Below are 25262 nucleotides of genomic sequence, written 5' to 3'. Positions count from 1 at the left end.
TCAGAGCAAGATGGCTGCGCCCTGACGACTTTCGTCCCCTAACTTGGCGCCTCGCTCGCATCAGGTTCAGAGTTAGGCTGACTCGTTTCTCCGACCATGTTCTCCCTCCAAGGCTTTGGTCGCCGGGTCGCGGCTTCCCTCAGCAAACAGCACCTTCCGTCCGCCCGGTTCAGCGGTGACCGCGCGGCGCCCGGGACTCCGCACTTCGACGTGGTGGTCATCGGCGGAGGACACGCTGGGACCGAGGCCGCCGCCGCCGCCGCCCGGTGCGGCTCGCGGACACTGCTGCTCACGCACCGCGTGGACACGATCGGTGAGCAGCGCGGCGTGGGGCTTGGCGTGGGGCTTGGCGTGGGACGCAAGCTGCTAGCATCCTCCCCCTCCCAGCGCCTGATGTGGGCATCCTCTCTACTACCTTAGAGGTGGTGAGAATCCTACCCCTGTGGTCTTAGCCTGAGTCGTGTTTGCAGGTCAGGCGGGCCCGGGCCAGAACTCCGGACTAGGCTGCTCTGTGGACCCCGGATTGTGGTGCTGCTGACAGAAGTTAGTGGGGGGAGGGGGAGGGAGATCCCTTGGGAAAGGGGCAAATTGTGAGAATGCTAGCAGATACCTTATTTCATTGTGGCCATTTGCTCTTTACTAGCTTATTGCTTTGCTGGAGTGAATTAGCATTACTAGTAACCGTTTATTAAATGACCGTTGTGTTTTTCTCGAGGTTTCGGGAAGCCCTTTTGAAGAATGATGCTACTTTTTATTGCATTCTGTATTTCTACTGGATGTTTATTCCCCATTTTTGTGCTTAGGACCCGACAGCTTTTTTTGCACTTAATAGGCAGCGATTGAACGGCCATACTTTAAAGCAAGACCGCTATCATGATAGATGCTACCTTGTAAATGATGCACGTCTGTGGCTTTCCTCCTGCATTTTGCTTAAGAATGAACAGTAATTGAAATGTTAACTGTGCTTTGTGAAAATTGTTAATAAATCACATACTTATGTACTGAAATACTTTTTTAAAATAACCATTCATCTCGTAACGGTGGAGAAATATAACCTGTTAACAGAAATTCTTTTGGAGAGAGACTATAGGATTACCCAAAAAGTTATACTTCGCTTATTATGCATTTTTAAAACCGTAAAGACTGGGTGCTACCCTTCAATAATAATAACTTTAAAAATCTAATGAGCAAAAAAGCACTATTGAACAAGATGGTTATTAAATAGTGTAAGTAATGTAGTTCTGTCAGAGATGAAGGAAGTCTCATCGAAACGCGCATTCGTATTCTTATACCAATACACTGTGACTTAAGTTTTCTCTTTAAGTAAATAGATGTCAGAGATATTTTAATAATCCTTATGGATGACTTTAGTAAATGACAATTCTATCTTAAAAATCAAAGTCTCATTTTTAAGGTAATTTGATGGAGTGGAGTATCAAGTATTTCTGTGTGGCGTCAGAAAGATTAGCTTTGGCTTAAAAGGTTGGACTTCCCATAAGACTACAGAATGCAGGGATTGTCCTGCTGTGATTCAGTCTTACCATCTGCCAGAAATGAAGTCAGAGACAGAAAGAGAAATTTTATACTAACCTAAAGAATAATGCTTTTTGGCAAACTATTTTTTGCCTTTCATGACAAAAGTGAAAAGCCTTCTGAGCCTGTTTATTGTGTTGTATCACATATGCACTTAGTGGAGAATGTTGCCTATTAAAGAAATTGTTAGATATTCTGAATTTTAATCCAGGTCCACTGCGTACTAGCTAAGTGATGTTGGACGTGGAACAGTGTATCTAAGCCTCAGTTTCTTTTCTGTGAAATAGAAATTATAATACCAACTTCATCCAGTTGCTGTATGTTTAAGTAAAAAAATACATGCAAATTGTTTGGAACGGTGCCTGGCCCATTTTAAGTGGTCAGATGTTAAGTCTTGCTTTATTATAAGCTTTTCTACATAGCTGACTAAGTAGAGTGAAAAATGGACTTAGTTGTACATTTTTACTACCATTACCCACCCCAAGTACTAGTACCACACTTGGGATGTTAGTAGCCCCTGTTTAAGACCAGAGGTAACCAATAGACTTTCTTATTCCAGTTATAAATGATTTGGGGTGAATGGTAGCTTTGTGCAGTTCTATGTTGAGAAGGATTTTGAGAGTTAAGCCAAAGAGAGTGGCATGCTCAACTTTTATGCCTCTATGGGGAGGGGCTCAGCACTGATACATATATTTCTTTCAGCAATTTAAAAAAACAAGGATTTCCCTTGTTATTTCTTTTTTTTAAATATTGTTTTTCATTGAAGTGTAGTTGATTTTCATTGTTAGTTTCAGGTGTACAATGAAGCAATTCAGTTATATACATACATACTTTTTTTTTCAGATTCTTTTCCATTATATGTTATTACAAGACATTGAATATAGTTCCCTGTGCTAAACAGTGGGTCCTTGTTGTTTATCGATTTTACATATAGTTATGTGTATCTATTAATGCCAAACTCATAATTTATCCCTCCCCTGCTCTTTTCCCCTTGGTAACAATAGTTTGTTTTCTATGTGCATGAGACTATTTTTGGTTTGTAATAAGATTTGTATCAATTTTTTTTAGATTTCACATGTAAGTGATATGATATTTATCTTCCTCTGTCTGATTCACTTCACTTAATATAATTTCTAGGTCCATCCATGTTGCTAAGAATGGCATAATTTTGTTCTTTTTATGGCTAAGTAGTATTCCATTGTATAGATATATCACATCTTTATCCAGTCCTCTGTTGATGGACATTTAGGTTGTTTCCATGTCTTGGCTATTGTAAATAGTGCTGCTATGAACACTGGAGTGCCTGTGTCTTTTCGAATTATAGTTTTCTCCCAATATATGATATGTCCAGGAGTGGGATTACTGGATCATATGGTAAGTCTATTTTTAGTTTTTTAAGGAACCTCCATACTGTTTTCCATAGTGGCTACACCAATTTACATTCCCACTAACAATGTAAAAGGATTTCTTTTTCTCCATACCCTCTCCAGCATTTATTATTTGTAGACTTTAATGATGGACATTCTGATTGATGTGAAGTGATAACTTGTAGTTTTGATTTGCATTTCTCTAATAATTAGCAATATTGAGCATCTTTTCATGTGCCTGTTGGCCATCTGGATATCTTCTTTGGAGAAATGTCTGTTTAAGTTTTTGCCCATTTTTGATTGGGTTGTTTGTTTTTTGATAATAAGCTGTATGAGCTGTTTGTATATTTTGGGAATTAATCCCTTGTCAGTTTCATTATTTGCAATTTTTTTCCCCATTCTGTGGGTTGTCTTTTCATTTTGTTAATGGTTTCCTTTGCTGTACAAAAGCTTTAAAGATTAATCAAGTTACATTTGCTTATTTTTGCTTCTATTTCCATTACTTAGGAGCTGGTTCAAAAAAATATATTGCTGCAGTTTGTATCAGAGTGTTCTGTCTACGTTTTCATCTAGAAGTTTTATAGCATCTGGTCTTACATTTAGGTCTTTAGCTCATTTTGAGTTTATTTTTGTATATGCTGTTACAGAATGTTCTGATTTCATTCTTTTATATGCAGCTGTCCCATCACCACTTGTTGAAGAGACTATCTCTTCTCCATTGTATATTCTTGCCTCCTTTGTCTTAGATTAATTGACCATAAGTGCATAGGTTTATTGCTGGACTTTCTGTCCTGTTCCATTGATCTATGTTTCTGTTTTTGTACCAGTACCACACTGTTTTGATTACTGTAGCTTTGTAGTATACCCTGCAGTCAAGGAGCGTGATTCCTCCAGCTCTGTTCTTCTTTCTCAAGATTGTTTTGGCCATTCGAGGTCTTCTGTGTTTCCATACAAATTTAACTATGTTTTTGTTCCAGTTCTGTGAGAAATGCCATTGGTAATTTGATAGGGATTGCATTGAATCTGTAGATTGCCTTGGTTAGTATGGCCATTTTAACAATATTAATTCTTCCAATTCAAGAACATGGTATATCTTTCCATCTGTTTGTGTTCTTTCATCAGTGTCTTATAGTTTTCAGAGTACAGGTACTTTGCCTCCTTAGGTAGGTTTATTCCTAGGTATTTTATTCTTTTTGATGCGGTGGTAAATGGGATTGTTTCCTTAATCTCTCTTTCTGATAGAGGTGTTAGTGTATAAAAATGCAACAGATTTCTGTGTGTTAATTTTGTATCCTGCAACTTTATTGAATTCATTGATGAGCTCTAGTAGATTTGTGGTGGTGTCTTTAAGGACTTCCTATGTGTAGTATCATGTCATCTGCAAACAGAGGACAGTTTCACTTTTTTGTTGTTGTTAAGTTTTACTTCTTTTACACGTGGATTCCTTTTATTTCTTCTGTGATTGCTGTGCCTAGGACTTTTAAAACTGTTGAATGAAAGTGACAAGAGTGGACATCCTTGTAAGACAAGGATTTCTTTGCATTTGATTCTCAAAAATGTGAATTTTATAAATAGGCATATTATACACAGTAATTCAATAAAGTGCCTAGAAGTTATTTAGTTTAGAGATGTAAGGAATTGGTAGAATTTCAGTAATTTATTCTTAGTTTGAGCTTTTTTCCCTCCTATATATGAGAAGACTCATTTCTCAGGATGAAAGTTTGAGATCTCAGAAATTAGTGAGATTCAGAGATTTTTTAAAAGATTAATTGATACATAGTGAATTAAAAGCTAAGTCATTTTGTTTTTTTCATTTTGGGATTTTTTTTTTCACAGTAGGAAATGCTTTTATTCCTTAGAAGCAGTTGTTTTAAGAAAAAGGAATCAAAACTGCACTTGTTGGTAACCACACTGGCCATTTTTAGAATAGTATGTGCTACTAAGAAAAAGCAATTTCTTTCTTTCCTTTTTTTTTTTTTTCCTTTTGAGCTGCTCCTCGCTGGATGATCCGCATCTATTCTATAATGATGTGAACAAGACATGTGATGAGCATGTTTAGTGAAAAGCTAAGTCATTTTGATGAGTAACAGTATCTAAAACAGGGATCACAACTTCATTTGCTCCAAGAGCCAGACACATAAATTTAAATGTGTGAAGCTATGTGGGTATAAACAACATGGAGTAATGGCAGCAGTGGTGAGCTGGAAAATACATCCCCATTCATTGTTTTGTTTATTTGTTTGTTTTTAACAAAAGCCTTGTGTATATCAAACAAAATACTACAGGCAACCAACCCACTGGGTTATGACCTCTATCTTAAAAGTACCTGTGATGTGTCCTCTCTAAAATGGGAAGAGGATTACTTTAGAGTGGTACAGAGTTTGAGATTTACATATGTTAGTCACTATATATAAAAATACATTTAAAAAAAATTTCTTCTGTATAGCACAGGGAACTATGTTCAATATCTTGTAATAACCTTTAATGGAAAAATATGAAAATGAATATATGTATGTATATGCATTACTGGGACATTGTGCTGTACACCAGAAATTGACACATTGTAATTGACTCTACTCCAAAAATAAAAAAAGAGTGGTACAGAGTAACAGAAAAAATCATACTTGGTGATGTCATTCCGCACTCCTAGTTTATGTTTTGGTTATTTATTCATTAGCAAGCAATTTCCAGTGGGAGGCTATATAGCTCAGTGGTGGAGCACATGCCTAGCATGCACGAGGTCCTGGGTTCAATCCCCAGTACCTCCATTAAAATAAATAAACCTAATTACCTTCCCCGCAAAACAAGTCAAACAAGCAATTTAAATGTTTGAGGTGTAATTGAATTATTATGTGTTTCTGTATGATTTTTTCTCTACACAAAATAGTCCTTGTCTGCAGTTTGACGGTTAATATGATACCTGGGAGAGAGCGAAGTGAGTAGAGCTATGAAAGACCTAAGATTGGAGCTGGATGATTGGAGATTCATTATACTCTCCTCTCTACTTCTTATTCTTTAATAAAATAGTTTAACATTTGTATATGAAATACTATATTGAATTAGAAACTCAGGAGTGCAAATTGGTTGCTTTCATATAAACCCAATGATAGGATAAGTATTCACTATTAATGCTTATTGATTTTATAGAAAGTGTAGGGAGCACTTTCCTAAGATGCATGTAAGATACTTAGTAATATTTTACACATTTAAGAAAATAGTCTAGAAGAATCTTTTTCAATGTTGCTGGTGATGAAAAATTATTTATGATGAAAAATAGATGTACAAAAACCAATTCAAGAAAATCATGTGATGTTTAAAAGGTAAAGATGAGAAGCAAAGAATATTTTACCCTGAAGTAGGAAATATAAATCAAAATAATTATTAGTGAATGTTGTTTATTGCTTACTCCATGCCAGACCCTGTGCTGATTGCTTTCTGTACGCTGTCTCATTCTGCAGGTAACAACTCCTTATTCAATTAGTTTAAACAAAGAGGAGAATTTATTTTCTAACAAGAAGTCCTACAGGTAGATCAGCTCTAAGCCTGGTTAATTCAGCAGCCTTCCTTCCATATCTTCAGCGTGCCACTCTTGGGTTGTTTTCAGGTTAGCTGTCTTATGACTGCAAAATGGCTGCAGTCGATCCAGGTGTTGCATCCAGGTTTGACAACTTTCAGCAGAAGAAAGTTGTATCTCTTTAAAGAAATAAAAAGTTTCCTAGAGACCGCCCCCCACAGCTCACCCCTCGTGACTTATTTCCTACCCTTAAACCAGACCCACTGGCAAGTAGGAACATGATTACCATGATTACTTTTAGATCAATACTTACCTCTAAACTGAGTTTAGGTTACACTCCCCAAACACAGAGCCTCACAGGAGGGGGGAGGGTACAGCTTAGTGGTAGAGCACATGCTTTGCATGCATAAGGTCCTGGGTTCAATCCCCAGTACCTCCTCTATGATAATGATGATGATAATAATAATAATAATAATAAACCTAATTACCTTCCCCCTGGAAAAAAATAATTTTTTTAAAAAGCCTCACAGGAGAAAATGTTTACCTGAATAAACAGTGATTCTGTATCAAAGGAGGAGGAGACATAATCCACCACAGCTGTCAGTCCTGTTTTTCCAGTAGGGCCACGAAGGTACAGAATATTAGATAATTTGCCAAAATCACATGGAGCTTGCAAGTGGTGGATCAGATCTCGTTCACTCACTCCTAACCCAGGCTCCTAATCACAGCACTGTTCAGCCATCCCTCTGGAGAACATGGAAACTGTGGGGCTCAGTGCTGACCCCAATGGACCCACAGATCGTTGACATAGCTTTCCCACCCCTCCAGTGCCCGCAGAAACCTTTGAGGTAACCACTCGAGTTTAGATGTCCAAGTAAGACTAGGGGAATTTAAAGAGAAGGTATAAAGTGTGGTTCTACTTTCAGAACGCTTATCACTTAATTATTTCTGCAAAGTAAGCATAAAAAAATAGCAGATGGTATTTATGGAAGAGTTAATTGATTGTAACAGCGAACCAGTGCAAGGGGACTTCTTAAAAGTACACTTGTTTGGGAAGGTTTCATGAGGTGAGGATTTCAAAATCTCACTGAACAGGAAAAGAAAACCTACTGAAATAGTAAAAATATGCACAAGGGAAAGTTTCAAAAGAAACTACTTTGTCTTCCAGGATGCCCTGAATACCTCTTGCATCCCACTGGGACTTCGGCGTGTTGTTTTAGTGTTTGCTGCAAGTTTTTATTTTGTTGCATGAGAGGATGCTCGTCACCTGGATAGGCATCTCCCTGTCAGGACTCACTGTGTATGAGGTGCTCGTATATAGATTTTTTTTATGTCTGTTCTCTCTAGGTCAGATGTCCTGTAACCCTTCCTTTGGCGGCATCGGAAAGGGGCATTTAATGAGAGAAGTTGATGCCTTGGATGGGCTGTGTGCTCGAATCTGTGACCAGTCTGGCGTGCATTACAAAGTATTAAACCGGCGTAAGGGCCCAGCCGTTTGGGGTCTGAGGGCTCAGATTGATAGGAAGCTCTATAAACAGAACATGCAGGTGAGAACAGGGCAAGGAAGCACAGGAGAGAGCTGCGGTGACCGTTTCTCTGTTCGGTTTCAGCTTGCGCTCTCTTGACAGAAGGAAATCCTAAACACGCCGCTGCTCGCCGTGCGGGAGGGAGCCGTGGAGGACCTCCTCCTAGCCAAGCCGGAGCCCCAGCGCCCGGGGAGCTTCCGCGTCAGGGGCGTCGTGCTGGGTGAGTGCGCCCCCCGGTGGTGGTAACGGTGTCTGACTCCGGGGGAGCGCGGCGTCGAGCAGAGGAGGGGGGCGCTCTGTTCATCCCAGGAAATCACTGTGTTTTCTCTTCATGGATGGGGGAAACTATGAAAAAAGCACATTTCTTTCATTTCATGTGTTAGTGTGGGACTTCATAGCCTGCGTGAGTGTGTCTTCTCCTCCTGGTATTTCTTTTTTTGTTTTTTGTTTGTTTTTATTATTATTATTATTCTCCTCCTGGTATTTCTGTTGTCATTTGTCTTTTTCTTAGTTCTGACTTTAAATATTTTGAATTTATATTTTATAAGGTAATTGTATACATTTATTTATTTTATTTTTTTGAGGGGGAGTAATTAGGCTTTTATTTATTTATTTTTAATGGAGGTACTGGGGATCAAACCCAGAACCTTGTGCGCGCTAAGCGTGCACTCTACCACTGAGCTATATCCTCCCCCATGTACGTTTTTGTGAGTCGTGTATTTTTAATCAAAATAACACATGCACGTCCGTTTTACAAAAATCACATAGCATTTAAGTGTGTGGGGGAAAACAGTTTCTGTCTGTCATGTCCCGCTGCAGACTTCACCGCGTCAGCTGTCTGAGTTGTCGCTCCTGAGATGCGCTTACACGTCTCTAAATGCTGGGCTCATATTTCACTCCCTAAATTGCCAGTCATAGACTTCATTAACCTTTTTTATGGTAGCTCTCTTTAACGTCCCACTTTCCTTCCCTCCATCCGTCAAATAAATTTGGTTGATAGTATTTACATTATTATGATTATTTAAATACTGTTCACTGCAGATCTGAATAGTACGTTTCATTTGTTCATTTGACCTGTGTACCAACCTTTTTCATTAGAAAACTTCCGACTCTTCCATCAGAGGAGCTGTCACTTCCTCACTGTTCAGTTTGCCGGCCCCGGTCTTCCCTTTGATGCTTTCCTCCAGAGGCGTCAGCCTCCGTGGCCCCCACGCCCTGCCTGCGACACTCAGACCCTTGCTCTCTGGGCCTGTGCACAGATGTCGTTTGAGATGTCCTTTCCCTGCTTTGCTGTGTGACATCGTCCCTGATTGTCTGGCTGCCTCCTCCTCCCTGCCTCAGTTTGCTGGGCCACATCCCCCAGTAGCTTCCAGAGCAAAGGTATGCGGGAAGCAGGGTTTTTGAGTCCTTGCACATCTAGAAATATATTCTCTCCTTAGACACGACTCTTCATCTGGCTGAGAATAGAATTCTAGTTTAAATCTTCTTTCCTGAGAACTGTGACAGTCTTGCTCTTGTATCTTCTAGCTTGCAGCTTTGCTATTGAGAAACTAAACAGAGTGATTTAAATTATTTTGTATGTGACTTTTTTTTTTTTTCCAGAAAGCCTCTAGGCTTTTGTATTTGCCTGTGGTGTTCTGAAATGTTTAAATGATGCCCCTTAGTCGTCTTCGTTCATTGTAGTGGGAGACTCGGTGTTCCCCTTTTAACCCAGAAACCTGTCCTCGATTTCTGGGTGTGTTTTTCAGTTGTTTCTCCCATGTTCCCTTTCTGAAACTCCTGTCCCTTCCTGGATTGGTCTTTCAGGTTTCTTCTATTTTTCTTTCTTGTCATTTTGCCATACTTTCAGGAGATTTCCTTAACTTTTTTTGTCCAAATCCTTTTTTAAAGTTTATGGTGTTTTTCTTTTATAAACAGCGTCTTTTTTTTTTTTTTTTTGATATTTGTCTTGACATCTTGTTTTTGGTTTCTGAATTTAATATCTTCTCAAGTCTATTTAAGGACTTAAATGGTTGATTCTTGAAGTTTCCTTCTGACCTGTGTGTTGTTTTCTCCAGATTTCTTCATCCTGTTTGCCTATTTGCAATGCGTGTTTCCAGGTCTCTTTCCTCGAGTGTCTAGGAAACGTTGGTGTCTGTTCCAACTTTTAAATGAGGTGCTAAAACACTGATTGGAAGATTCGTGTGTGCACAGTTAATTTTATCGCTTGGCCGACACTATCTGGTGATGAGGGGTTGGACTGGCCTTTTTGTTGGGGAACTCCCAAACATCGATGTGTGTTAGTCCTCAGGAGCAGAATCTGCCCTGGCCAGGGGCCTGCTGGCCGCTTGCTGGTGCTCTGGGAACAGCACTACAGGCGGGGTGGTACTGGGGGGCACGGTGGGGGGGGGGTCTCATCATTTAAAATACAAATCCTGACCCCTTTGCCCTGTTGTAAAATTAATTTTTATCATGGACTAATTAATTTGCATGGGGGTACATATTCACGGGGAACAGTTTAAGGGGAGAAAGCAGGCAGAGGGAAGGGTGGTCTCTCCCGTCTGTGCCCCCGGCAGCCAGTTTCTCCCTCAGAAGCATCACTGGTCTCGGCCTGTGCGTTCACTGTGTCTTCAGGTGCACCCGTGTGTATTTATATATATTCTTCCCTCATAACAGTAGCATTTTTTTTCCAACCTCTTGGTCTGTGTTAGCTTTGCTTGGGAGAGTTATGTTTCTTTCTTAAAAGTTTGTGTTTTTGTTCTGTGATTGCCTTAATAACTGAATGATTTTATATTATATATTTAATCTTCTCTTTCTTCTGTCAGTTTTTACAGTCTGATTACTGACTTCCCTCTGTGAACGGTTACTAGTTTTATTTTCATTTCCTTTTCTCTCCTCTGCCTCTTTTCCACTCCAGGTTTAATGATTATATTATTTTTATTAGCATAGACTTTTTAACCTTTAAATTATTTATACATCTGTTACTTAATTTACTATCTTCAAATGCCATTTTTGGACCCTGTTTATATTTTATGGGGTCAAAACAACACAGTTTTTATTACAGCAAAATATGCATAATATAAAATTTGCCATTTTAGCCATTTTTAAGTGTGGAATTCAGTACCATTTAAGTGTTGGGCAGCTGTCACCGCTCTCCATTCCTAGAACAGAAGTTCTGTACCTGTTAAACAGTAACTCCTTGTCACCCAAAGACCTAACCTACATCTTCCCGTGAGACGGATCTGTCTGCAGACAAACCATCACATGCTGATTTCAGCTCTTTCTCCCGTTGTCAGCCCCGCCTTCAGGCCTGTGTTTCTCATGTCCGTTTCCATCCCCCAGTTCCTGAGCCCTTAAAGGCCAGTTAGTTGCCTGTCCTCATGGTCTCTCCGGGTTCGTCAGTTCCGGGCTCCTTCCTCTGCACATCAGGTCTCACTCTTCCCACCTCCTTCTGTCTTCCCAGAGTATATGAAATTTCTCATCTTTTGACAAGTTCTTTCCCATTACATGTCCTTGTGGTTTCATATCTTTTTTGCCCCTTTATTTCATTTTCTTGGAGTTTCAGGGGGGAGAAGAAATCATCTGAGGTAGTCTGCCGTATTTCACCAGAAGTCTAGAATTAATGTTCCTGATCCACAGAAACTGTGATAATAAATGTTTATTTTAAGCTGGTAAGTGATGGAGCAACTTATCATAAAGCAACAGATAACTAATATACCTGTATTCACAGAATAGACCTTATTGGCCTTTTCACGATCACCTGTACAAACCTGAATTATTCTAGTGGAAAGATTAATAGTTTGCACAATCTGCTGTATACATAGAAATTAAGAAACACTACTTGAAGACAAAATAAAATTAATTAATTAAAAAAATTAACTGAGACTAACTCTTCAGGAACATGTAAATTGGTCATAACACATTATGCTCTCCCCGCAGTGTTCTTGGATTCTTTAGATTGATAACATACAGCTTTCTTACTGATTTTAAATCTTTTTCAAGTTTCTAAAGACAACTGGTTTTCTGTAGTTCTGTTACAAAGTGCTCACATTCCAGTTTGCTCCGTGATAATGCTAGAACATGAGTTTCGCCCTCTTTCCTGTCCTGCAGTGGATGGAAGCACGGTGTATGCAGAGAGTGTGGTTCTGACGACCGGCACGTTCCTGAGAGGCATGGTTGTCATTGGATTGGAGATGCATCCCGCAGGACGGTTAGGGGATCAGCCTTCTGTAGGGTTGGCTCAGACTCTGGAGAAGCTGGGGTTTGTGGTGGGAAGATTGAAGACTGGGACTCCGCCCCGGATTGCCAAAGAGTCCATTAATTTCAGCATTCTCAACAAGCAGACACCAGACAATCCATCTGTACCATTCAGCTTTATCAATGAGACAGTGTGGATTAAGGTGAGATATTTATGAGAACCTGGCTTTACGCAGAGGATACAGACCGACCATTTCCTTTTTTTCTTTTTTCAATTGGTGACAATTCACTTTCCATCACTATTACTTAGAGTGCAAAAGAGTAATCTTTAAAAGCATAGGCTGAGTTGGCTATTTAGGTCTTTCCCCCCAAATTGTCAAATTTCATTACTGTGATAACTTTGCCTATTTAAACTTTTTGAAATAATTTCAGACCTATAGAAAAGCTGTAAAACTATTAAATTGCTGTAAACCACTGAAATTCACCTATTGTTAATATTTTGCCCTCTCTCCATGTAGACATATAGATACGTGTGTATATTTAATGTATAAAACAGTAGTATACACATTTATTTTTAGTCTTTTTTCTTTTCCTAAAACATATAAGAGTAAATTGCAGAGATCGTGACCCTTTACCTACGAATACTTCATCTGCATCTCAACTGATCACAAGACACCCCCTTACGTAGCCTCAGTGCAGTGATGGGAGTCGGGGGATTTAACACTGACACAGTCCTGTTATCGAAGATAAAATCCATAGTGAGATTTTGCTGATTGTCCCAATATTTTTTTTTGTGCTGACCTTTTTTCCCCAATCTAGGATACTGCATCTGATTGTCATTTCTCTCTAATCTGGAACTGTCCCTCAGTCTTTCACAGTACTGACATTTTTGAGGATATAGGCTACTTTTGCCTATCCTTTGAATTTAAAAAAAAAAATGTATATTGTGTGTTTAGAATTGAGGACTAATAATTGACGGTCCTAGTTTCTGGTGAGTGTTATCCTGATGAGTGGCTCCAAATATTCTGTTATTTTGAATAAATCACTTTTATATTACTTCGGTAAAATGTAAATCATGATGATACTTTCTTAGTGTGTATATTTTTAAACTTATTATACATTTTCAAGTTTACAGAAAGTAGGAAAAAAAACATTATAATGAATCTGTATGTGTCCATCACCCAGATTCAACAAATAACATTTTTTGACATTCTTGTTTCATCTTTTTCCCAACACTTTGTTCTTGCTGAGTTTTTTGGAGGCACTGGGGATTGAACCCAGGACCTCATGCGTGCCAACCATGTGCTCTGCCACTGAGCTCTACCCCTCACCCTGTTCTTGTGCTGAGTTTTGTTTTTTCCTTTTTTTCCCCCTTAACAGCAGCACTAGAGATTGAACTCAGGACCTCATGCAGGCCAAACACGCGCTGTACCACTGAGCTCTACTCAGACCCTGTTCTTGCTGAGTTTTAAAGCAACAATCCCAGATATCGCATCATTTTACTCATACTTTGGTCTGTGTCTTTAACAGATAAGAACTTTATAAAAACCAGCCACAGTACCGTTATCACAGCTAGAAAGATAATTTCTTAACATCATTTGATATTCAGTGCAAATTTTCCCTAGTTGTTTCTTACAGTTGTTTTAAAATGCTTATTTAAAAAATTTTTTTTACAGTTGTTTCATCTGAATCAAAAACCAAGAAAGGTCTACACGTTACATTGAATGATGTGTCTTATCACAGCCCCCCCCTTTTTTTTTAATTTACATGTGGAAGAAAGTGAGTCATTTCTTCTGGAATTTCCCACGTTCTAGATTTGTCTGGTTTCATCCCTCTGGTGCCTTAAACATGTTCCTGCATCCTCTGTATTTCCTGTAAATTGGTAGATCTGGAGGCTTGCTTAAATTTAGGTTCATCTTTTGGGTGGTTTTTGTCAGGAGCACCATCATTATTAATATTTGGCATTTTGCATAGATTTCGTGTCTATAAAAGTGAGTGTGCATCATGGGTAGAATTTATTGGAATATGAGGCAGACTTATACAGAAGCAGAGCAGTGTGGTATCCAGTTCCTGTGTTTCAGCCGGAAGATCAGCTGCCATGTTACCTGACTCACACCGACCCTCGAGTGGATGAGATCGTCCTTGAGAACCTTCACCTTAACAGTCATATTAAGGAGACCACAAGAGGGCCCCGGTAAGGACAAGAACTGAGAACAGTGACGTCAACCCTCTGTTGTTTGTTTCATCCAAGTCTGAATTCCAATGTCCTGTTCTAGGTACTGTCCATCCATCGAATCAAAGGTTTTGCGTTTCCCAAACCGTCGCCATCAGATTTGGCTGGAGCCTGAAGGACTGGATTCTGACCTCATCTACCCCCAGGGGTTATCCATGACACTCCCAGCCGAGCTGCAGGAGAAAGTGATCATGTGCATCAGAGGCTTGGAGAAAGCGAAGGTGGTCCAGCCAGGTAGAGGGAGGCCCCGCTGCCCCACGGCCTGAGCTCAGCACCACTTGGCGGGCAGTGCGGGGACCCCAGCCACAGCCGTGCTCTCAGAGCCTCAGAGCAGAGCCCAGCACCTGTGCACTTAAACTAGGCTTCGCTTTTGAAGAGCCTTTAATGGTCATCTTGGCATCTCTGTCTGGAGGCAGATCCAGCGCCGTTTGTACTCACCCTGCACCATTTCTCCTCGGGCCAGGCTACGGCGTGCAGTATGACTATCTGGACCCCCGTCAGATCAGCCCTTCCCTCGAGACTCAGCTGGTGCAGCGGCTCTTCTTCGCTGGGCAGATCAACGGCACCACCGGCTACGAGGAGGCTGCCGCCCAGGTAAGAGCTGGTTCAGGTGGAACTGTGACCAGGAAAGGACTGTTTCACGCGTTCCTTCTCTTGGCAGCTGTTGGGACAGCTACATAGATCTTAGACACAGCTCATGACCGCGATGGAGCACTTGCTTCTGCTTCTGGGTAGGTGGAGGCAGTGCCGTATACAACACTGCGCTGTACTATCTTCTGAGCTCCTAGAGCTGATGGCATGTTTTGATTAGACTTATTATACTGCTTCTGAAGTGGGAAACAAATTTAGTTCTTTTAATGTAACTTTATTGAAAATTATTACTACTCCTTTTTAGGTGGGAAATATGTTATTTTTACTTGTAAATAGGAAAAGGCTAGCAGTCTTACAGGTAGACTTTTTTAAAAGATGACTCCCCTAGGGTAATCAGAAATGTTGGATACTTGTGAGAACAATGAATCAGCATCCTAGGGCGATACCCTGGCCCTACTCTGTTTCTGACTCGGGACCACATTTTCTCTGTTCTGTCCCTTCTGGGCAGGGCCTGCTCCCTCACTGCCCACGCTGTTTTTCCAGGTAGTGTCCGTGTGGGGTAGCTCTCTTCAGTTCATAATGGCCTTCTAATCATTTCAGTCCTCTTGTAGGGAGTGATAGCTGGAATCAATGCAAGTCTGCGGGTCAGGCGCAAGCCTCCGTTTGTCGTCAGCCGGACGGAAGGCTACATCGGAGTCTTGGTTGATGACCTCACCACGCTGGGCACCAGTGAGCCGTACCGCATGTTCACCAGCCGAGCCGAGTTCCGTCTGTCCCTGCGCCCCGACAATGCCGACAGCAGGCTCACGCTCCGAGGTGACTCCTGGCTGAGTCCTGCAACCAGACTTCCTTAACTCTTCGGGGTTTTTTAGGGTTTTTTCTGCGGGTTGGTGGTAATTAGGTTTATTTCTTTATTTTTAATGAGGATTGAACCTAGGACCTCATGCATGTTCAGCACATGCTCTACCGCTAAGCTATACCCTCCCCCCCAAGGCTTCCTCCTCTTTGAAACCGCCTTCATGACAGCCTTTCCATCCCCGTTCCAGGGTATGAGGAAGCTGGCTGTGTGTCCCAGCAACGCTTCGAAAGAGCTTCTCGGATGAAGGCTTCCTTGGAAGAAGGCATTTCTGTGCTAAAATCCATTCAGTTGTCAAGTTCTAAATGGAAAAACTTAATCCCAGAGGCTTCTATAAGTATTGATAAAGGTGTACCTCTCAGGTGAGCATTTTTAACATAGGCCTTTCTCACTTTTTACAGAAAAATGAAAGAATTTCAGCAAGACATTGCCTACACATTTTGAATTAATGCAGCTATTACTTTTGGCTTCTTTTCAGACTCCTTTAGATGTAACTTATCTCTTTATTCACTATTAAAAATATGTGTGATTCTAAATTATTATTTTTACTTTTTAATTAATTTCCTCTGTGGCTCCCACCGAGTTCTTCCGGCTTTCCTGAGATTTAGTGGGTAGAAACCAAGAAACTTAGTTACCTGCTTTCTCTTTTAGGCCTGGAGCAATTGCACTGGTCCTGTCTTGCCTGTGAGTTATAGCAGAGACACTCTGATTAGGCAGAGTGTTATAAATCCTTTGGACTTTCTTGAGAAGTCCCTAGCTACATTTTGGGTTCTTTTTGTCCTTGTTTTTATCATTCTGCTTATATGGATTCTGAGTCTAAAGGACATTAATACAGAGCTTTTTTGCTTCAGAGATATGTTCCTAAGGACCTTATTATATAATTCATACTGCAAGGTAGCTCTTTTTTGGGTTAGTCATTAGAAGGTGTATTCCAGTATGTTCTGTAATTTCTGAAAGGGCAGCCCCGTCCCTCTTGGCGTTTAGGGTTATTTGGTTTCACCATAGCTTATCCGATGAGGCCTCTGAAGGCAGGTGACCTAATTCATGTCCTGGAGCAGAGCTGACCAGTGCCTTGTCGGGGGAGCGCTTCCAGCCAGTCCCGGGCTGGGTGAGCAGCCGCTGAGCCAGTGTCTGCAGAGGCCTGGGGAGACTCGAGACCTCCGAAGGGGCAGGGCTGTCTTCTGCTGACTTGATAATTAATTGGTGTACTTGGTTTTAGGTGGACATAGTTTTTTAAAGGGGGAAAGATCAAAGTAGATAAAGATAAAAGTAATACAGGCAGTAAATGTAGGGAGACCGTACAGATCGGTGAGGCCTTGTGGGACCCAGGCAGAGTGAGAGGGACACTGCAGAGTGCCTTGCAGTCGGAGCAAAAGGCAGGGGCTCTCCTTCCGCTGGTCCCAAGCGAGCGCGGGACGTGGGCTTAACACGACCGAGATGGGAATTCAGAGGCTGTTTGTCCTCACAAGCCAGGGCGAATGGATCACTGCACTGCCACCTTTCCCAACCGCTCATCCTTCCTGAGGAGGGGAGCGGGGGAAGGTCACAGGCTCTGCTTCTGGGTGTGCTGCTGCCTTCACCTGCTGGACTTGGAAAGAATTAGGAGTTTTGATACTACTTGTCCTGAGATTTGGTGCTATTTCCAAGGAACCTTGTTGTCAGTCTGCCTGATGCGCCTGGACCCCGTACTAACGAGAGGTTCGTGTGTCTGCAGCGCTCTCGACATCCTGAAGTATGAGGAAGTCCACATGGAGCTGCTGGCCGCAGTCGCCCCGGCGCCTTTGCAGAAGTACGCAGAGTGCAGAGAGCTGGCCGAGAGGCTGAAAATAGAAGGTAGAGGGTGCCCTTCTGTTCCCCTTTCCGTCTGTGTGCGGCACGAGTGGGTTAGATAGGGCCGGCGCGGTCACGGTCTTGGGGGGTGGGGTCCCGGGGAACAAGGGGAGCAGCCCGGAGCACGTGGCTTGTTAGGAATGTGGGATCTCAGGCCCCACCCCAGACCCACTGAGGGAGCACCTGCATTTCAACAAGACCCCCAGGTGCTCTGAGTGTGTGTTTCAAGTCTGGGAAAGTGCTACTGTAGAGCTCGTGCAGTACTGTTGAGCTCAATTTTCTTTTGATTTTTTTTTTTTTACATTTTCCCTATTTAATGTTCTAATAATGAGAAAAACACTACTGTCTTTGGCTTTGACAGTGGAATACTCTCCCACTAAGAAATACGTATTTAGTATCAGGCAAAGACACCCAGAGTCTCCCCTATATGTAATAACACATGCTGAGCTCTCACACTCGTGGTCAGTGTACTGGCCAGAAGGCCACCTATGACTTTTGTAGGTGTAGTTTTTTGGTTTTTTTCAAGTTTTTCTTTACAAAAAAATTTCAAACATTACTGAGAATATCAGCTTCTGCATTTTGATAGATTTTTTTTTTCCCCTTGGGTGGAAAATTGTGTGGAAAAAGAGGCAGGGACCAGAATAGATGGGGGAGAGCAGGAGAAGCAGGGGATGAAGGACTGTTGAACAGGAAAGGACCTGGAGCTCCTGGGGGACCAGCATTCCTTCTGGGGCTGGCATTTCCTTTCAGTCCCACAGACGTCTGTCACCTGCTGCGCTGTGGGCTGACCCAAGGGGATGACCTGTCATCCTCACAACTGACCAGATGCTGGTAGTTCACTCATGTAGGAGACGTAATGTTAAACCTTTTATTTCAACATGTGATCTTTCTATTAAGTAAAGTTTACTTTATTGAATGTTTAGGCTGTTAGCATCTGGGGAAAGATGGTTAACTTCTCTGTTTTAAAACTTGGTTTGCAGTTTTACTTTGTCCAGCAAATCATCCAGAATAATTATCTGTGACTTTCTCACGGGAAACCCTGATTCCAGCCATGGGGTAGCTATCGTGTTGCCACGCTCTTTAAAGACTCTGGCGTGTAGAATGCAAAGGCTCTAACTTACACCCATGCTTGAAAGAAGCTGGCCATGGTGAAATAGCACGCATCAGTGGGTTTCAGGTCACTGGACTAGTCTCTCGAGGGCAGACATCAACTTCAGGTTCTTCTCTGTGTTGTCTCTGTTTTGCTGTGTGCATATTTAGAAGATTAAATGTACCTTTAACATACACATCACCACCTCATTTATGTTCTGGGAGCCATAAGGAGTCTATTCATGCATCATGGAGTTTCATTACAACTTCTTGTCCTAATTTGTTCTGTGTTGTATTAAGCTGTTACATGCATGATTTCGCTTGATACTTAGAAGCCTGTGAAGGACGAGTCTTAATTAGCATTATGTCTTAATTGTCCAGAAAAGTGATAGGTTGCCCAAGGTCACACAACTGAGTGGCCGAACTGGGACTGGAGCCTCGCACGTCTGACTGCAAGGCCTTTGTTGCCCTAAAGACCATCGTAGGTCATTGGCTCAGCTGATGGAATGCAGCATCAGTTGTTTTGATTTGACTTGACTTGTAGACAAAGCGGCTGAGGCCAGAGGGTCATGATGTAGCAGAGGGTGATCCCCTGGTGCAGCGAGGCTCAGGGCTGGGATTTCCCGGCTGCCAGTCCACTGATGGAAGCTAAAGCAGCCAGGACTCCTGGGGAAACTTGGTTCTTAAACACGACAGTGACCACCTCAGTTTAGTTCTTAAAACGGGTTTTGAGCTTATTTTTTCTAAGAACAGAAAGAGATAATTACAAAATAATTGCTGAATTATCTTTCTAACTTCACTTCGAAATAAAACCTTAGTTATTTATCTTATCATCTAAGAAGGTTTACTTTTTAAAACTATAGTTTGATCTGAACATAAGGCAGAAAACCATTTTCTTAGATACATCTTTAGGACTTAAAACTCAGACCCACAGCCCACTGAGGGAAATGTTCACCAAAATTTGCACAGAGGAGGAAAGCAATTTCTTTTTTTACTTTCAATTTTCCAGATTTTTGAAATGAAAAGGCCAGGCAGTAAACTGCCAGGCAGAACGCTGTAGTTAACAAGCAGGACCCTCCCTCTCTTTATTTTAGCCTCAGGGGCCTTATCTGCGACAGGGGCAGCTGCCCCCGTCTCGGGGTGCTGAGCTGAGTGTTGCACGAGAGCCTGTGTGCAGAGGCTCTGTAAGTCACAGACAGCTGCAGAAAGCAAGCAGTTCGTATAACCCGAATATGCTGCTTTTGTTCATCAGCCACCTATGAATCAGCACTGCTCCATCAGCAACAAGAAATAAAGGAAGTCCAGCGAGACGAGGCTCTGGAGCTGCCTGAGGACCTGGACTACCTGCGTCTCAAGGACGTGTCGCTGTCCTGCGAAGTCCGGGAGAAGCTGCACCTTAGCCGCCCTCGCACGGTGAGAAGCCAGCCGCACGGGGCTAGGGCTTTCGTTTTTAAAACCCGGGTTTACAGTGGCCGCATAACTCATGTTGTATTTCCTCATAAAAGCTTAACCTCTCGTGTCCACGTTCTTTTTCTCTGACAGATGTCGGTATGTTTTTATGAGAGGTGGAGAAGCTTAGGCTAAGAGAAGTAACTGGGAGTCAGGAATTGGGTTAGTTATAATGATTCTCTGGTCCAAACCGTGTGCTGAACCATCCATGCAAACTCGTTTATGTGCACAACCGAAAGGAAATGACTTTAAGTTAAAATGGAACATGTGTCAGTGGTTTTCAGATGCTCTCAGGCCCCTACCTGGGGTTCTGTAGTGTTGCCTTGGGAGCTGCCAGGAGGAAGAGGCGGCCAGAGAGCCCCCACCCCTGCTCTGGCCTGTGAGCGCCCAGCTGCAAATGTCTGTTAAAAACTCTATAGTATATATAGTCTTGGACTTGTACTGACAAATATTTGAAGACTGGTAGGCTATATTTATTGATTCTGAGATACATTTTTACATCTCTGAGTTATCTTAAAAATTGATGGTGTGTCACAGTTAAATGGGCAGTGGATTTTGTTTTGGGGGCTTTTGGTTTTAGTTTGGATTTTTTTTTTCTTTTTCTTCTTCTTTTTTTTTTTTTTTTTTTTTTTTTGGTCGTTGTTTATTAAGGGGTATTTACCAAAAATTTAATCTGCAGAATTTTTTTTTCAAAGGGAGGAGTGATTTCATCAATTCTCAGTAACAGTCGCCATGGGAAGCAGGCAGAGAAGCCCTTGGTTTTGTGGCTGTGCATCCCTGTTCATTCTGGGTTGTGTTTTTGTGGACAGTCACGGGCTGCACTGCCCAGTGTGAGAGGCATTAGCCAAATATGACCGTTTGCAGTAAATAAAACCTGAGGTAGCTCTTCACTCATACTGGCCACATTTCAGGTGCTCCGTAGCCACAGGAGGCTCCTGGCTCCCACAGTGAATGGTACATTGTTACAGTGAGGATGTTGCAGAAAGTTCCCTTCATCTCAGAAAGTTCAGCTGGACAGCACTGGGCATTGGAGTTCACCTCGCATCCAAAATTCCAAAGTACAAAAAGCTCTGACAGACATTTGCTGCAGACTCATTTGGTGGCAAAACAGACCCGAACTGCTATGAGGCCGTTAGCCTTCCTACCACTTAGCGTGAATGTTCATGCATCTCACTGTAAAATATACCACAGAAATAGTAATTAAACTATAGGGCACTGCCCGGCACACTGCTAGTGATGTTATATCAGTCAAATGAAAAGAAAAAGTAGGTACTTGAATCTGCTAGTTACATGATCTTGGACAAGTCTTCTTAACGTCTCTGAGCCTGTTTGTAAAATGAAGATATTAACAACAACATTTCCTTTATCGACTTTTTGGAGTTATTTTGAAGATACATTAAGATCATAGTTCTGAAAATGTTCTGTACACTGTAACACAGAGATTGTTCTAAGGGGAAAGCTGGTCTGCTTGTATCCAACATAGCTCATGGGTGTTTCTCTCGTGGTTTATTCCCAGATTGGGGCTGCCAGTCGTATCCCTGGAGTGACACCCGCTGCCGTCACCAATCTGCTCAGATTTGTGAAGACTGCCCAGCGGAGACAGGCAGCCAAGCACAGGCTGCCCAACCCCGAGCAGCGTCTCTGTGCTGCAGACAGACTGGAAGAGAGGCAGTTGTAGCTTCCTGTTCACGGAAGACTTTTAATCAAGACAGGGATATAGATGGTCGATAAGAAGTGTTTATATTTAGCACTTGTTCAAATAACCTTATTGGGTTATTATGGGTCTGTCACTAATTTATGAAGAGAGAGATTACAATTGTGCTTTTTTGTGTATCTGAAAAAATAGTTACAAACTCTTCATTTGTACTCCTTCCCTCCCGCGCTCTAACGCCGCAGGCCCGCTGCTGTTCCCGTGCGCAGGGCCACCCGGCGGAGCGCGAGCCGAAACGGAGCGGGAAGGCGAGGCCGCCGCCCGTGGGGCCTCTGGTCGCGCCGCGGCCAGCCTCGCCTGCCAGCTTGCTGTGAAGTATGTTCGCTTAGGGGCAGTTTCAAGTCCCTCACATTCTGAGGGCTAAAATTTTGAAACTATGCAAAACCGTCCAGAATCATTCAGCTAATTTCCAGGATGGGATGTAGCGGGGAGGGTGAGAGGTGACTTCTAAGGTTTCTGCATTTCTGCAGGAAATCCTCACCAGTAACTGTCTTTGAACATTAACGAAAACCCTGTAAAATGGAAAGATTGGAAATCTGTATAGTTTCCTGTCTTCCGCAGTGCGGAAACCTGTTTGGTAACCTAGTTAAGGGAGAGTAAGTGTGGTTATTTTATATCATACGGTATTTTCTTAGGAAACCGTCAGGACCAGTTTCTTAACACTGAAGACAAATCTGTAGTAATTGGTGACTCATGTTCCCGTTTTAATGTCGGAATGGACAGAAAAATGGACAGAATGGTGCTGGCTCCCCCTTCCTCTGCCATCCTGTGATGTATGCTCCCAAGGGTGAGGTGAGGAGACCAGCTGGGGCAAGAGGGCCCCACCTCTCCCCAGAAATGCCAGCTCAGGTCTCTCATTTCAGCCCAGAGAGAAGCTCCCCTGTCAGCCTCAACCTCAAGACAGGCAGGGACTGAAGACAGTCCCAGGGCTCAGAAGGGACTTTGGTTACAGATCTGTGTTAACTCTGATTGTGGGTGTGAGAGAGCCAGACAGCCTTTTGTTTTAATCATATGTGGCCACTTGGATGTAGCTCAGTTTCCACGGATTTGTTTCATATGATTTTTGTCATTTTGTCTTTCCATAAAGCAGTCAAGACCAGCAGCAAATTAAAAGTATTTACAATGCTGGGTCACTTGGCAATGATGAATTCTTTTTGATACTTCATCTAGTAATTTCAAAAAGTGGTAACTTTTCTTTTTACTCTTAGGCAGAATTCTTACTTCAGGGGCATATCCAGTATAATTCTACACTGTATTTTTAAAAACAAGGTATTTTGTGCTACCTGTTTGGCACTAGGAGGGAAACCACTGTTTTTTAACTTTTTTTTTTTCCTGGCTAAATATAGGAGTAAAAGCAGTGAGTGGGAGCTTACTGAATGGGATGTAACAAAAACTTACCTTGAGGAAACAAAATTCCTAAATGCTTCAGAAGGTTCTTGACAGCTGTAATTTGGACATAGTGACACTACACATATAAAGAAATTAAAGGTTTACAGTGCAATTCCATTATAGTAGTAACTATCTCACTGAAAAATATTTGATAGGAAACATTTGTTTCAGGTTCTGCCACTTGGTTTAGGATGTGAAACCTCTTTAAATCCACAGTTTAAAGCATGTTAACTTCTACGTAGTATGCAAGGTTAATCTCACTTCAAAGAATATTTCAAAACAGCCTACCTCTGGTGCTGCTAGCCAAAAGCACCCCAGACTACGATGCCCTGGGAAGAACCAGCTAAAAATGTGACCTTGCTTAGCCCAGTTACTTCACAGAAACCCCCAGCAATGCCAGTAGCCAGCTTCCAACAGAAGTCGGCCTCGTGATTTCCTCCACCCACCACAGGCCACACTACTTGCTAGCTAGAAATGCTGGGTACTCACTGAAATCATTTCAACAGGAACACCAAAATAAAAAAGAGGAAACGGCTGAGGAACACTCAGCATTTGTGAGATCACGGCGGGGGTCGGGTGGGGTGTGAAATGGGGCCTGTGCTGAGTTGAATTAGGAAGTGACCTTGCAGCCAGGAGTCTGAATTTATTCCTGATTGCTTTAAAATGTGCTGTCATTTGTGGGTTTCAGCCTAGACGGAAATAACCATGGCTTTTTCCCTTCAGAATTTTCAACTCCTACAAGGACTCCTGGCCCAGAAGTAGCCAGAAGTACTGGGAAAGCCACCAGCAGAGACTCGTAGACATGTCCTGAATAGGACGTGCTTTTTAAATGAATATTGCTAAAGGCAAGAGATAGCCAAACTAAAACTGAATACTTAAAAGGGATAATTTTTTTTGGTAGGGGGAGGTAATTAGGTTTATTTATTCTTAGGGAAGATACTGGTGACTGAACCCAAAACCTTGTGTACACCAAGCACGTGCTCTGCGACTTGAGCTATACCTCCGCCGAAAGGGATAAAAACATGGACGACACAGATCCTCAGAAGGACATCCTTCAGTGTCGACCTCTCCGTCTGCCTCACTGTCTTCACGTTCTCTTCAGCCTCATTTCCTCTGTCTGTCTGCACTGTCCCTGCTTTTCACTGCGCCTACTATGATATTAAAGCTTATTTTTTGGTATTCAATTTATTAAGCAGCTTTTTAGTATTGCCTGATTTAGAAGCCAGGTTAAAGACACAGTCAACTGTGAAAAGGCACCCAATGGAATGACAGAAAATATTTGCAAATTGTGTGTCTGTAAGGGGTTAACATCCAAAATACAGAAGACTTATACAACTAACAGCAACAAAGACAAAAATACGCAAACAAATGGGCGAAGGACTTGAACAGACATCGCTCCAGAGAAGATACACTGGTGGCCAGTAACCACATGAAGGGGTGCTCAGCATCACTAGTCACCAGGAAAATGTAAATCGAAGCAGCGAGCTAACCGCCTCACACCATTAGGGTTAGGAAGACTTGTCCAATCAGCAGAAAATAACAAATTTTGGGAAGGCTGTGGCCAGATCAGAACACTCAGGTCTGTTGGCGGAAAGGTGAAGTGGTGCAACCACTATGGAAGACAGGATGGCAGTTCCCCCCCCACCCAGAGTTAGAAGTCGGGTTACCAGGTGGTCCAACAGTTCCACACCTGGGTGTATACCCCAAAGAATTGAAGATGGGGACTCGAAGACCTGTTCAAGCCTTGTTCACAACAGCGTTATTCACAGCAGCCAAAGGCAGAAGCAGCCAAGTGTCCATGGACAGGTGATGGACAAGCACAATGTATATAAATGCAAGGGGATATTTTTCAGTTTTTCAAAGGAAGGGAATTCTGACCCATGCTACAACCTGGATGAACTTTGAGGACATTATGCTAAGTGAAATAAGCTAGTCTCAGACAAATATTGTTATGATTCCACATACACAAAATACTTAGATTTGTGGGGACAAAGGAGA

General features: G+C 42.2%; 1 protein-coding gene and 1 non-coding gene across 2 annotated transcripts; both read left to right on the top strand.

The window, feature by feature from the left end:
• Positions 1–24452, top strand: MTO1 (mitochondrial tRNA translation optimization 1). Its single transcript, XM_010992690.3, has 12 exons — positions 1–313; positions 7762–7961; positions 8043–8160; positions 12030–12319; positions 14198–14310; positions 14393–14583; positions 14813–14943; positions 15552–15756; positions 15987–16158; positions 17511–17629; positions 19968–20128; positions 21681–24452. Exons 1-12 carry the CDS (start codon positions 97–99, stop codon positions 21840–21842), a joined length of 2079 nt encoding a protein of 692 aa, XP_010990992.2. The 5' UTR covers positions 1–96; the 3' UTR covers positions 21843–24452.
• TRNAA-UGC (transfer RNA alanine (anticodon UGC)) lies at positions 6781–6853 on the top strand. The gene has a single exon. It is a non-coding gene; the product is annotated as a tRNA-Ala (tRNA).
• Positions 24453–25262: the final 810 nt, after the last annotated feature.

The sequence above is a fragment of the Camelus dromedarius genome, chromosome 24, assembly GCF_036321535.1.
Source record: "Camelus dromedarius isolate mCamDro1 chromosome 24, mCamDro1.pat, whole genome shotgun sequence".
In the NCBI taxonomy this organism is placed as follows: domain Eukaryota; kingdom Metazoa; phylum Chordata; class Mammalia; order Artiodactyla; family Camelidae; genus Camelus; species Camelus dromedarius.
The sequence above is the reverse complement of the archived record's forward strand: the minus strand, read 5'-3'. Positions and strand labels throughout refer to the sequence as shown.